We start from the raw sequence: 14,525 nt of genomic DNA, 5'->3' as shown, positions 1-14,525 counted from the left end.
TTTTTTGATTTTTAAAAAATACTGTCTGTTTTTAAAACCACATGCTTAAATAGACTCTGTAGTCAATAAGATTACCAAAAGGGGTTTTTCTTGTCCTTTTCTTTATAAAAACTGTTTGAGCGACCTCTCTCTTTAGAGCACACCCGTGTCTCTCCATCCCCGTCCACGACACCATGTGGGCACCTGGAAGTGGCCCCTGGCTCCGGTTTTGGACTGAGAGTCCCCCTTGCCCATGGGGCTGACCTGTGCAGCCGCTTCAGGGCTCACATGGCCGTGTGCTGTGCAGTCACCGAACAGTGTCCTCAAGACCAATTCCTAGAGATGGCAAAACTCTGCAAGTGCTTTCGGGACTTTCGGGTTCTAAGTTTTCCTTGGAAAAATGAGAGCTGGACCATGGTGGGTGGGGGACAGATGCTGAGCAGTGGTCAAGTGCAGGTGACGGGGATCCTCCCTGGCCCTGGCCGCCTCCACCTTCTGCAGCTGGTGCCCTTGCTTTGGACTCTGAACCCAGGACCTCTGGACCCTTCAGAGGTGGTGGATAGGGTTAAAGGCTCCGGCCTCCGACGTGGCTCCTGCGATATTCAGCCAAGCATCCAGAGAGCTCTGGGAGGGGGTGTGGAGAGGAGTGTCCTCGGAGAGGGACAGCATCATTGCATACGCCTGGTGAGAGAGGACATGGGACAGGTGGTGAGAAGTGTTGGGGGCCTGCAGTCCAGATGGGCAGGGCTGAGCCCCGCCCCTCCCTGGCCTCCCGCTGCTCCTGGCCTGGCTCAGCCTTGCCAGATGCCCCTGGATGAGAGTGGGCATGACAGCAGGGAGGGAAGGAGCATAAGACATCACAGCCCCAGTCGGGGGCCTCTTGTGCACACGGGGCACTCTCAGTCTCTTGGGGGTGCTCTGCCTGCAGTCACCTCTCCGCCCCCCAGATTTCTCTGCCTGGTGACCAGCGAGAACTTACAGACACACATCCCCTCTGGGAGGGCCCTGGGAATTGGTGGTAGTTATTGCTGAGACCCCCCCATGCCAACATGAGTCAGTCCCCCCACCCTTAGCCTGCCTGGTGGGGAAGGGGGTCTGGGGGACACCTGTTTTGACAACTTTGGTGACACCATCGAGCTACTTCTGGGAAAAGGGGGTACGGAGCTTCTGAGCCATCAGAGTTATTAGAGAATGCAGGTGTCTTTCTTGGCCTCAGACAGTCCATGGGACACCCTTCTGCCCCAAGCCACAGGGCAGGAGGTGATGGGACCCAGGGGTGCACGGAACATTGGGTGCAGGATAAGACAGGGTGGTGGGAGAGCCCGATGCTTTTCCCACCCAAGCTAACACTCTGGACAGAGTTAGTAATCAGACAAAGACAGACATGCAGACGGCTTTCACTGAGACTCGGGGCGGGTCAGCCCCCTCTAGGAAGGCTGCAGAGAGATGAAAGGGACCCGAGCCCTCCAGACTGGAGAGGGTCAGGGGGCGGGGCCTGTGACCACCTACCCTAAGGAGTGGGGTCAGGAAGGTCTAGGGCCAAGTCTGGGGCCCCCGCACACCCCTGGTCACAGCTCCAGCTGGGAAGCAGTGACCACCTGACGGGGCAGCTTCCCCTGAGAGAAGCCTGGGCTGCCGGTCACTCCAGCTTGGATCAGAGAGGGAGGGAGACCCAGGCGGCTGCAGTGTTTCCCACTGGGGCCGAGAGGAGTGGGACCGTCCACCCCGTGTGTCTGTGAGCACCTCAGAGGGAGGGACGGAGCTTGTCGGGAGGGTCCGGCCAGGCTTATCTGCTTTCAGCCTCTGCCTGTCCCGCCCGGCTTGCAGGAGGGTGGTAGTCATTGGGTGTCTCTCTAGCCAATGCAGGGGGCATGGGGTGGCAGGGTCCTGAGCTTCCCCCAGACATGGGATGGCCACAGCGCCAGGGGCTGATGGCCACAGCGAAGGGGCTGGCCCTTGGCCGAGGAGGTGCAGCAACCACCTGCTGTCTGAGCCAGGTGGAGGTGGGAGGTGGGGCGGGGCTCTGATGGATACCTACCTGGTTCTTAGCCTGCCTGTACAGTGTCTGTTTTAAAGTCTCAGAATCTAAGGTGGAATTAAGCACATCTTTAACTTCAAATGCTTCCTCAGCTGCTCTGCGGAGATCCAGCCCCTTCCCAAAAGTCGGCATCGGCTCCAAAGCTAACAGACCGCCTTCTTGCTCCTCAATACACCTGCACCAATGACCAGGGAGAGGGAGGGACCTGGTGTTAGCTGGTCTGGCCTCCGGCCACCTCTCTGATGCCATCAGGCCGGCTCTGTGCCCGCATGCAAGCCACGGGGTCTTCACAAGCCACATGCACAAGGAGACAGACACACGGACACACGGACACCTGGACGGGAAGCCACACGGATGCAAGAGAGAGAATGGACGGAGAGCCACAGAGGGTGAATGCATGCACACGCGGCAAGCAGCAGGCGGGGCTCAGGTCCTGGGGCGGAGGGTGGAGAAGGCCTTAATTCTCTGAGGCTCTGGGCAGCTCAGGAGGGGCCTGGGCCAGCATCAGGGCTGGGGAGGAAATGCCATCTCTGAAGGGCCTCCCCCAGGAGGGTCTCAGAGTGCTGGTGGCATCACTGGTGCCAAAAGTAGGTGGCCAAAATTCAGGACATGGGGGGAGTGGCTCTGGCTGTGCAAATTCCAAAACCATGGTGCTCGGCCCCTGCACGCAGCCCTGCTAGAGGCCAGACACCACTGCCCGGGCAGGTGTGCTGCTCCCCAGGGCGTGCGTGGGGGCTGGGGGCCCCCGACCCCTTGCCTCTGGCCAGCCTCACCCTGGCCCACACATAGAAGCCTCTGCGGTGGAGCCGGCCCCTGGGCAGGAGGGTGAGCCCAGGCCGGGGGCAGGCGGCTCATGGGTGGTTTGAAGAGGGCGGTCCTGGCGCCACATCCTCCCGCCCCACCTGGTCCCCAGCACAAGGCTGCCCCCACCTGCGGGTGCGGTCGAAGCCCACGGCCAGCGAGGTGGGCGGCTCCTCGTCCTCTTCGTCCTCGTAGACACCCTGGGGCTCGGGCGTGGGGGACACGGTGTCTTCCTGTGACTTCCCGGCCAGGCTGTCCTCATCCTCCTCCTCCAGCTCCTCGTCCTCTTCTGCCTCCGCGTCCTCCGGCTTATTGCTGGCTAAGCCTGGACACTGGGGACTGCCGTCCAGGTCCGGGACCTCCGGGCTGCAGTGACACAGGAGGAGGTTGCGGCGTTCGGGGGCCTCTAGCTTCACCTGCACCCCTCAAAGGCCGGCCCCTCGACTCTGGGGGGCTCTTCCGCCACCTCCCCCCACAACCCTCCCAGCCCCCTTCCCAAGAGAGTTCGGGACGGCTCCTCCCCTCCCTCGGCCCAGCCACTGTCCCTGCAGAGTGACTGTGATGAGGCCGTGGGAAGGTCCGAGGAGCAGGGCAGGGTGTGGAGGGGTGGAGGGCACAGGGGCTGGGCTGCTCAGCAGAGGGTCTTGTTATGCCTCGGTGGATTCCAGGCCATTCAGGGGTTTACAGCAAGTGTGGGTGCTGGGCAGGGAGCTGCGGCCGGGCCCATGGGGAAGGTGGTCCTGTGCTGGTGCAGGGCACTGCACGAGGGGTGCCCTGAGGCACTGATCAACGTGTGCTCCTCTCGGCAGCCTTGAGGACTCAAGGACACGGGGTGGTGGCCCAGGGACATGGGGGACCCCTGAAAAATGTCTGGGATCCTGGATTTTGGAGAGCAAGACTGGCCTCGGGCTCCCCACTATCAGCAGTCTAAACCTGCCACGACGAGTCTGCCTCAGAGAATGTAGTGGGCGCTCTCCTGCAGCCCAGACCCCACCTCACGTCCCTCAGGGTCCCTGCAGTCCTGGCACGGCTCTTCCATTCTGGTCCCTCATTATTCAAGAAGAAAAGCCTGCCGGGTGAGGTGCGAGCGCTATTTCCTTCAAAGTCTACCGGAGTTTCGCGCATGTTCAGATCCATGACTAGAGCCTTGCACAGGTGGGCTGGGCCCCGAGGGCACTGTGGGCCACCTGGGCAGGTGCTCTATGCACCGGCAGAGGACATACACCAGGGCAGAGTGCACGATTCCTCACTGGCCCACGTCCAGAGTCCAAGACCCCACCGCCTCCTAGGCCCACGGGGTCTGTCCACGGCTGCACTGGGCGGTGCCCAAGGGCTCGGGGAGACACAGAGGTCCTGTCCCTAGTATTGAAGCAAGATGGTGACAGCATCTCCAAGTTATTGGCCTCCTAACTCGAAGCTGTGTTGAGGACTCGCCCGTGGGCACGGGGCTGGGCTGGGCTGGGGGAGACTCCCCCAGTACCCGGCTCTCAGCAGACTCCATGTCCCCATTTCTTGCCTTTCTACGTGAAGGTATTAGAGACGCTGACAGCTGATCTGCTTTCCAGGATGGGCAGAATCCCGACAGGTTTGGGGACTTCAAGGACGTTGCCCTTGTCACTGGTCACCTGTGCTGGGGGGCTGGCCAGAGTGTCCTGTGCACACGTCCATCTCCCCAGTAACAGAGGGCTCTGGGATCTGGGTCCTGCCTCCTGCCCTGGCTCACGGTCCACTCGGAGGATGGGACGAGACAGCACAGGTGGACAGCCTGTGCCCAGCACCACGCTCACCACATAGACTGTCTTGGTAATTATACCCGATGGCCCCGTTAGGTTTACATCCATCTCTGCTCTGTGGGAGCAGGGACTACGTTCTCTGATCTTTGCTGCCCCTGCACAGAATATTTGCTCACCGATGGCAGCGGTGGCGGGGATGGGAGGTCCAGCAGGGACAGAGCATGGGGTCCAGCAGGGACACAGTATGGGGTCGGCTTTAGACAGGGAGGGCAGACACCCTGGCTGGGAGGCATGTCAGTCTCCTGGGGCTGCTGTAACAAAGCGCCACAGACTGCGTGGCTTAGAACAGCAGGAATTTTGCCCTCACAGTCTGGAGGCTGGAAGTCTGAGATCAAGGTGTGGGCAGGGCTGGCTCCTTTCGGGCTGTGCGGGAGAACCTGTCCTGGGCCTGTCTCCCAGTGCTGGTGTGGCCGATCTCAGCACTCCATATCTGCCTGTCTTCACGTGGCGCTCTCCCTGTGTGTGTCTGTCTCCAAATCCCCCTTTTCGTAAAGACCCCAGTCCTTGTATACAATATTAGCCTAATATTGGATTAGGGCCCACTCCACCCCAGCGTGACCTCATCTTAAGTTAATCACCTCTTTAAAGACCCTGCCTCCAAGGACAGTCACATTCTGAGGTCCTGGGGGTTAGGACTTGAACATATGAATTTGGGTGGGGAGTTGTGGGGCTTTGGGGCCAGGATTCTCACTGACGGCCAAGAGAAGGAAACTGGTTCTGAATGAGAACCAGAGAACATTCATATTGGCCCAACATCGAACTGCCAGCATCCCCACCACTTCATGCTGATTGGCTGAGTCATGTCAAGCTTGCCCGTGGCTCTGGGGACAAGGCCAGCAGGACCCTGGGGCCTCACCTCAGCAGGATAGGCCACCAAGGGACTGGCTTAGAGGCCCAGCTCTACCACGGACTCTCTGAGGGATCTGGGCCAGCCTCCACTTCCACCTGAGCCTCATTTGCCCCATGCCTGCCATCAATGGGACGGGGCTGCTCTATCCCCAGCGCCAGGGCCATAAGGAGCAGGGGCTTGTAGCACTCTGTTGCAGAGAGGAGGGTTAGGAAGGGGAGGTCCTATCCTATGCACTGGGAGGCCCAGTGGCCCTTCTTCCTTCTGGAGGCAGCCTCTCTGTCCTGGGGACCTTGTGGGTGTCACCGGGCCTGCCACCCTGGCCTGGGCCTGGGGGCCTTGCTGTCCTCCAGGGCTCAGGACCTTGGCAATCCACTGAGCACGCACACCTGGTGCAGGGTCCACCCCAGCGAGGACACTCTTGCCAAGTCCTCATTCCTCTGTATGGCTTTGCCCTGGGGCTCCAGGAAGCCACAGTTTAAGGGATTGTCTTTAACAGTGAGGACGTGCCCCAGGGCATGGTCTGGTACTGGGGCTTAGGGAAGGCCTGGCACGGCCACAGGTGTCACGTCTGTGACATACAGCTTTCTCTGAAGGCAGAGGACAGCTCTCAAACAGGGTGTTCTCAGAGTGGTAGGGGCCAGGTTCCTTAAGATCATTGTGCCTGGAGCCGAGGATGGGGACGCCCAGGCACTCTGGCTGCAGAGTGGGTGGGGCTACACCTGGGGTGGGGGCGAGGCTTTAGGGACAGCAGCCCATCGCCCCCTCCTCTGAGCCCACCCTGGGCTCTGTGGATGAAGATACTCAGGGCCCCACACGTGAGATCACCTTCCCAGGGGCATGGACTAGGACCAGCTTTGCCAGAAGCAGAGCCAAGTGCCTCGGTCATTTCTTGCTTGGGCAGGTCTCCCCTGGGCCCCTCCTCCCTATCCGCCAGGAGCCAGGAGCAGTAATGACAAGAAAGACACAAACAGCCCTGGCCTGGAGCAGCAGACGGGCTCCTGGGGACCTGGTCTCCAGGGGACTCTTCCTCACTTGCTGCAGGTGGGTAGGGAGGGGCCTGGGCTCTGGCTGCAGGTCCTGAGCCTAGCTGCGGCACGGCTCTGGCTGCAGGTCCTGAGCCTGGCTGCGGCATCGAAGCAAGGCACCCCACTTCTGTGGGCCTCAGTCTCCCCTCTGCAGAACTGGGGGGATCACATGCTGAGGACTCCTGGAGTTTGGAGCACCCCTGGTTCTCTGCCAGCTGGTGCAGCATTAGATTTTATCTAAGGAGAACCTCTTCTTGGGGTGTCTGAAGGGTCCTTCCAGAAAAGAGGGGCCCCAGAGTAACAATGCTGAGCCCTGGGACCCGAGGCTGCACAGAACACCTGCCAACATCCCTGAATCTGAATTCTGCTGCTTTTCTGCTGCTCTGTATATGTGTGCATGCGTGTATGTGTGTGCATGCGCGTGTGTGTGTGTGTGTCTGTGTGTGTGTGTTTAAAGGGGCAGCATTCTTGTTTGGAAGCCATTAGTGCCTCCGATTAAACAAAGGTGCTCTTGAGTTTCAGAGGCAGGGCTGAACTTGGGGCAGAAGCCCTCACCTGGCCAAAGTTTTGCATGCACACCTGTCAACAGCAAGGCCGGACGATGCCGGCTGTCATTTAGCCCGTGCACTGGGCTATGCACACAGCTCGCATCATCTCAGGGATTCTCCGGCCACCCAGGGGTGCTTACTCTCAGCACCCTCTCCAGGTGGAGAAACTGAGGCAGGTAGAGGGGAGCTCCCCGGCTTCCAGATGTCAGAGCCCAGGGTCCTCACCCTCTGCTGGGTGCGCCCGGGGTGCTGCTGGGGTGGAGATGCACGGCTCTCAGCACAGCCACACAGGGCGGGCGTCCGGGCCAGGCCTTCCCAGGGCAGGGACGGTTTCCTTACCGTTTATCTGCTCGCGTTGAGGTTTGGTTCATCTCACTATTGGCAATGAAGTTTCTGATTTCAGAGAAATAGGAGTCTTCTTTCTCATCTAAAAGTGCATGGTTGTCCGACTCGGAAGTCGGGGAGGAGGCGCTGGTCCCCAGGTGGTTTGTGAGGACCCCGGAATGCTGGCTCACTGTGGAGGGGCGGGAGCAACAGGGGGTCCTTCAGCTGAGCCCCCTCCCATGGGACAAGCCAGTGGGGGGGCTGGCAGCTGCAGAAAGTGCAGATTTGGGGTGCTCTTAGGGAAGCCCAAGAGCACGAGATTCTCTTTAACAGAAGTGGGCTGAGGCGCCCTGCCGGTTTTCCTTGGCACTAGCACGCGGCCCCTCCCACCCGGCCCTCTCCCCCGTCCCCTCTCCGCCGCGCCCGCCCCCACACCCCAGGCCCGGCTGCCCTGGGGCACCTGGCGCGCTCTCGTGCTCGTGCTTCTTGAGGTGCCTGTCCAGGTTGGTCTGCTGCCCGAAGCACCGGTTGCACAGGTGGCACTTGAACGGCTTCTCCTTGTTGTGGATGTTCCGGACGTGCCGCTGCAGGTTGGAGGAGATGCTGAAGGAGCGGTCGCAGTACTTACACCTGGAAGACACGCGCGCGCCTCAGCGGGGCCCGGGGAGGCTCCGCCGGGCTGCCCGGCCCTGCACGCGCCCAACGGACCGTGGTGTCCCCGAGACCCGATAACTTCGTATAATGTATGCTATACGAAGTTATTACGGAGATGCTGAAGGAGCGGTCGCAGTACTTACACCTGGAAGACACGCGCGCGCCTCAGCGGGGCCCGGGGAGGCTCCGCCGGGCTGCCCGGCCCTGCACGCGCCCAACGGACCGTGGTGTCCCCGAGACCGGCCTGGGATCACCTCGACAGCCCGAGGCACCGAGGGGAAGCTGTCCCCAGAAAGCACCTGGCTTGAGGAGCAGGTGCTCATCTCTACTGTCCAGGGACGGCAGGTCCTGTTGGAACGTGCTGGCAGGGGACTCTCTTGGGCCCTGTGCTCCGGCGTATGCTGTGCCCTGGACCCTCCAGCCTCTCCCGCCCCCTTGCCTGGGTCCCTCCAGCTCAGAGGCCCTGGGGCCTGGTGGGTCTGATGCTGGAGGGAGACGTGCTCCCTGCAGCCTCAAGAGGGCGACCTTGCACCGTGGAAGGATGCTCGGGCGGGTTTTCCCGGGAAGGCCTGGCCCTTGCACCAAGTGGCTGAGGGTCCCTGGGCAGGCCCCATCTCTCTTGGGGCCTCAGCTCTCCAGCCCATTAACTGGGGGCTGAGGGGTGCCCCAGATGCTCTTAGCTCAGCCTTACCACCTGTCCCCCCACCCCATTCGGATGGCAAATGACCATGCTGAGCCCTGTTGGGCACTGCCAGCTCTGTGTGCTCAGTTTGTCTATATGCCCTGCTCTGCAGCAGGGAGGGTTGCTCCTAGCCTGCACCATACGTGGGAAAATTAAGAAAGACACCCCTCCTGCAGATGCGTCAGTGGCACCTGGCAGAATATGACCATGACATGCCAGGTTTATCACAATGAGGCACTTCACTGCCAGAAGATTGTTGTAACAAACAGCCCAGGACGTCTGCCACGTGAATGGCTGTGCTGGGAATGACCTTCGCAGCCACACTTGGTGGCCCCGCGGGCAGGGGAAAGCAGGTTGATCTCCCGTGTTACACTGGAACTGAGAGCTGGGGGCCTAAGCACACCTGCACTGAGCAGCAAGAAAACAAAGCCTGGAACATACAGAGAGCTGGACCGAGAGAGAGAGGGATTCAGAAGGAACCTTCTAGGTTCTGCAGGCAAACGCATGAGCCTTACGAAGGAGCGGGCTCCTCACTGTGGGGAGTCCAAGCAGAGCCCAGGTGGCGTGCTGAGGGGCCTCTCACCGGGCCTGCACGCCTAGCCGTGCGACAGCAGAGGGAATCCCGACGTTCGGTTGCACACGTGTGCCGGGTGTGTGCGTGAGTGCGGGGTTTCTGTGCGCGCATGCTGCAGGGTCTTAGCTGACCGAGTCCTTCAGAACCCAGAGCAGTGAGCCTCAGTGGGGCACAAGGATGGGGGTATGTCCACCTGCAGGGGTGAGGCCATTCTAAACGTGGCTGCAGGAGGGCCAGGACCTGGCAAGGCCCCCACCCCACCCCAATTTGGTGCTGTGGCCATCTCCAGCCCAGTACACTGGTCATGCACCCTGGTCACATGGATGAGATGTGCCTGAGACCACTTTGGGAGCCCTGGCCTCCCAGACCAGGGCTAGGCCAGGAGGGGCTGTGTAAGGGTGGCTTTCATGGCATTGAACTGCCCAGCACAGGAAGGGCCCAGCCCCAGCGATGGACACCAGAGGCCCAGCGTGGGACCCTTGCCTGGGGAGTCTGATCAGCCGTCAGCACGCCCCAGGCCCTCCCCGAGGCAGGAGGCAGTAGCTCCCAAGCTTTCTGGGTGTCACAGTGGGCCCAGGAGCTGAGCTCTCCCCACACAAGGGGTGGCAGCTTTATGAAACACTGTCCTTGGAATCTCAGAGCCTGCAGGCATTCCCCTGCCCCACAAGGTGCCTGATAAAACCTGGGAAGTCTGATGATGGGGCCCCATGGAACGTGGAGGTGGCCCTGCTGGAAGGGGCTCCCCCTGGCCTAAGCCCTTCTTCCAGTCCTGGCTGTAGCGGGCACCCGCCCTCCCCCAGCCCCCGAGGGTTCCCATGTGCCTTCCTGGGGTTCCGTTCATTCTGTGCTCGAACCTTCCTCCACGGTACAGTCATTGGTGATCTACAGACTCACTCTGCAGGCCGGTCCCTGGGCCCCTCTTAAGTGGCCCTCAGCCTTCCCTGCTCCTTGGCCTCTGGGCACTGGCCTCTGGACCTCTCTGTGGGGCCCCTGCTTCTCCCTGGGGCTGGTCACAGCTCCGCTCCCGCAGCCTGGTGCCGTTCAGCAGCCTGCGTTGGCCGACCATCCGCCGCTCACTCGGGGAGCCTCAGCGGTTCAGTCCTTCTCGGTGGCCTATCTCCAGGGAGCTCAGGTGAGGCTCCCGCCCCCTCAGCTGTTGGGTCAGAGACACTCAGGCACCCCTACCTGACGCTCCCACAACAGTCCAAAAGGAGGCCTTTTACACCCCACAATGCACCATGTCACTCCCCTGCCCTGACATGTCCTTAACCTTACAGACACCCTGGTGGCGCCCAGCTCTGGGCCATCCTGCTCTTTAGGGTGGTGGCTCAGGAAGGACAAACTTGATTTTGCGTCATCAGAGCAAGTGCAAGGCCAGGCTGGCCGCCAGCCCAGGTCTGGACATTTGTCCCCAGCCCAACAAGAGGCACCCCACTGCAAGGACCTGCAGTCCCCGGCTCACGGATGTGGGCCAGCCTGCCTGTCTGTCTGCACACTCCACACATGGCCTGTTCAGTTCCTGGTCTCTTTGGAATGCAGGGACCCTGTGACATGGTTCCTGCATAAACTCTGAGCGACGGGCATCCCGAGTCAGAAAGCAGACTAGAGAAGGAGCTTGTCCACAGAAACGAGCAGGACTCTCGTGCGAAGGGGAGGGGTGGGGAGGGGTGGGGGGCTCTGTGTATTCTATTTGGTCGTATAGAGGGTCCTGAACGTGGCCCTCTCCTGCTTCTAATCTAAATAAATGGCCTAGACAGAGAAGCCCATTTGATATTTAGGGGAGCACTGAGCCTAGGGCTGCGAGGGAGCAGAGTTCTCCAAGCAGCTGGGATTTGTGTTGTAAAGAAGCTGACAAGTGGCTAGTGGAATCCATGGCTGTGCTGTGTAAAATAACACACCGTCGAGCTCCAAAAAAATGAGAGCACACAGACCGCCCTGGCCACGGCACCTGGTGGAGGGCTTTGAGAGGACCTTGCTGTGACCGTCTCCACGGAGACCCCAGGCAAGCCCAGCACGGTGGAGATGACGGTCGGCCCTGGGCCCAGAGCCTGGGGCAGGAGTGTCCTCCCCGGGATCCAGGGGGCCACCGCCAGCCACCATGAGGGGAACTGCTCTTGGTAATTGTAAAAGTCGGGTAAGAAAAAGGAAGAGAGATTTTGAAACCCAGCCATAAACATAAAACTAAAAAGGAATGAGGACACGTACGGGCCACCTGCAGACCCCAGTGGAGACATAACTGTGCCTCTCCGGGCACCCTGGCCTAACACAGTTGGCAGGACAGGAGCCTGGAAGGAAATGGAGGAAACCAGGGCAGACCAGGAGACGTGCGTCCTCAAAGCAGGACCAGGGGCTCCTGCGGGAGCCCCCAGGCCCCATCCAGGGTGTGACTCAGGCCCCAGCAAGCAGCACCCTGGAGAGCCCCCGAGCACGGCTGCCAGAACAGATTCCGGGAAGCAGCCCGCCCCCCCCCATTCCCACTTCAGTTTTATGTCTTTCCAACCCACATCCCACAAAGCCTATATACTGGAGTTTTAAGACGTAAGAATGGTGTTAACTGCACCTCATCTTCCAAGTTCATGCAAAGATCTCCAGGCCAGGAGAAGCTGTGAGCCAAGGACAATTCATGGGGCCAGGCAGAAGGTTTGCCTTCCCCCAGGAAATGTGTGCATCACACCAAAGGGTTCATCTTCCAAGTTCATGCAAAGATCTCCAGGCCAGGAGAAGCTGTGAGCCAAGGACAATTCGTGGGGCCAGGCAGAAGGTTTGCCTTCCCCCAGGAAATGCGTGCATCACACCAAAGGGCCATCTTCCAAGTTCATGCAAAGATCTCCAGGCCAGGAGAAGCTGTGAGCCAAGGACAATTCATGGGGCCAGGCAGAAGGTTTGCCTTCCCCCAGGAAATGTGTGCATCACACCAAAGGGTCTTTCTTTGCCCTGTCCGGGCTCTGAAGCACATTCGGAGTGTTTTTAGGTCATCTGAGGCGAGGGCAGTTTGATTATCCCATCGCTCGAGCCACATATAAAAGCCCTCTTCCTCCTGCTTGCGAGGGGCCTGCGACAACCCTGCTTCTCCGGGGCACACGGGCAGGCACGTGTGCATACACACCCACCCAGCGGGCACACACAGGGTGACGGCCCCTCGGAGGGGCAGGCATGGGGGCGGCGAGCTTCTCTTGGTGGGCCTATGGACAGACGGCACGTTCTGTTCCTCCAACTTAAAACCCTTCCAATTATCAAAGCGAGCCCAGTAACCACCAGGGGTATCGAAGAGAAAGCCCCATGCCCCAAACGCCTCGGCACAGGGCTGCCTTGGGCCAGATAAAGTCAGGATTTGCAACACAAACTTGCAAAGCAATTATTGTTACCAAAGTCGAAACTCACAGATTGGAGAGAGCAAAAGAAATCGATGATAATTAAATTCTTCTATAAACACGGCCCCGACCCTCTGGGGGCTGTTAGCAGGCAACACTGTCCAGAAGTCGGCTCTCGTTACAGAGAAAACACATGGCTCGTTTTCTGGGAGGCGACCAGACCGAATCAATCTTTCTGTTGCTGGCCTTTGTTAGGTTGTAAGTCACTATTTTTTGGAGGGGAACAAGGGGGGTCTGTGCACTGGGGAGGATGGGGGCACTGGGCAGACAACTGGTAGGTAGCGTGAGCAGTCATTTACTTGCCAGATGGCACGTGGTTGGGGATGCGCCTTACGTCTCCGGTGGGGCTGGAGAGCACAGCACACGTGCAGGTGCGTCATGTGACCTCCCTCCCTGGGTATGGGGTCATGAAGCAAGTCCCCAGGGCCTGTATTACCTTGTGGTCACTTCCTGGTGACCCCCAGCTCTGTGTCACTAGAGTACTGGAATCTTAAGCCACCAACTTAAAACCATGCCAAGCTCCCTCTATTCCCAACGGCCTCTGTTAACCAGACATGCCCCAGAACGTGTTACTAAACTGGTCTTGGCGTAGAAACCAGCCTTTTCCCATCTGCCTCTTGCTTACAATCTCCTGGGGCTCTCGTTTGAAATGCCAACTGCCAGGCCCCTCCCTGGGAGTCGCTGACCGGCTGAGCTGGGCAGGGCTCTGGGCATGTCAGGGCACCACCCTCGGCCCTTCTCCTGACCCACAAAGGCCCTGGGGACAAGAGAACAGGGAACTGGCCTCTCCCAGGGCCAGAACAGTAAGCTATGGTAGGCTCCAACCCCAGGCAAGTCACGGGGCGTCTCTGAGCCTTGGGTTCCGCATCTCTGTGGGGATGACCAGGCTCGCTGGGGGGCTGTTGTGAACCTAAAATCCAGTGATTCACATCCTGATGTGCTCTACAGCTGCGTCTCTGCAGCCACAGTGGCTGTTCAGGAGAGGGTAGACGCGTGGCTTCCCAGCCAGGGCTGCCACGGGGACCCCGAGCGATCCCTCAGGGCATCCCAATCCCAGGGTGGAGACGCACGTCTGCCACCTTCCACCCACTAGGGGTGGGGGTGGCTATGGCCCTGTGAGATGGCCGCTGCTGGACCATATGCATGTGAGGCTGAGTGTTCTCCCACACAGACCACTCCTGGGGCCCTGGCTTGTGGTCGACCCTGCTCTGATCCTGAGCCCCTGCCTGAAGTGGTACCCCATGGCAGGTGGAGAGCTGCTCCCTGGCATCCTCCTTTGTGAGCAGTGCAGAAGCCTTCTGGAAGCTTCCTGAGCACCTCCTACCTCATCCTGAAAGTGTCCCAGGGGGCAGGACAGCAGTGGGGCCAGGAGAGAGGGGTCCAGAGAGGGACCAGACCCGAGGTCTCAACGCGAGCCCCATGGGTGGCTGTGGCCCTGCTGGGGGAAGACGGTTCAACCGAGCTGGGAGTCCCTAGGGAGGGTGATTGTGTTCAAACAAGTGGCAATGGTAGTCCACTGCGGCAGGCTGACGAAATCTCAGCCCCACCAGGAGCCTGCTCCCATAACTGACCCCCGCAGCTCCTACCTGTACGGCTGCTCCCCGGTGTGCGTCCTCAGGTGTCTGGTGAGATTTGCTGATCTGGGGAAGATCTTCCCACAGTACCTGGGGTGGAGATGAGGGGGCAGGGAGGGCGAGGGAGACTGTCAGGGTGGGTCACACGGCCATTTCCTAGAGACGTTCTCCCCACTGGTGTTTGGTGCCCGAGGTCTCACACCTGGGGTGCAGATGGCCCTGCCCACATGGTAGTTTCCAGTCCTCTTCAGCCACCGAGCCCAGTCCCCTTTTACAGAGAAGCCTGCCACGGGCCACAGGAACAGACAGACC

At 60.1% G+C, this 14,525-nt stretch overlaps 1 protein-coding gene across 1 annotated transcript; it reads right to left on the bottom strand.

Moving 5' to 3' along the window:
• Positions 1-525: 525 nt before the first annotated feature.
• Positions 526-14,303, bottom strand: PRDM16 (PR domain containing 16; the record flags this gene model as incomplete). The annotated part of the gene is made up of 6 exons (XM_008574566.1): positions 526-660; positions 2,018-2,192; positions 2,948-3,184; positions 7,374-7,548; positions 7,819-7,988; positions 14,226-14,303. Coding segments are annotated over 6 exons (970 nt in total), but the record flags the coding sequence as incomplete, so codon positions are not given.
• Positions 14,304-14,525: the final 222 nt, after the last annotated feature.

The sequence above is a fragment of the Galeopterus variegatus genome, unplaced genomic scaffold (genome assembly GCF_000696425.1).
Source record: "Galeopterus variegatus unplaced genomic scaffold, G_variegatus-3.0.2 Scaffold1065, whole genome shotgun sequence".
Classification (NCBI taxonomy): Eukaryota; Metazoa; Chordata; class Mammalia; order Dermoptera; family Cynocephalidae; genus Galeopterus; species Galeopterus variegatus.
Note: the sequence above shows the minus strand (reverse complement) of the source record. Positions and strands in the feature narration are given on the sequence as shown.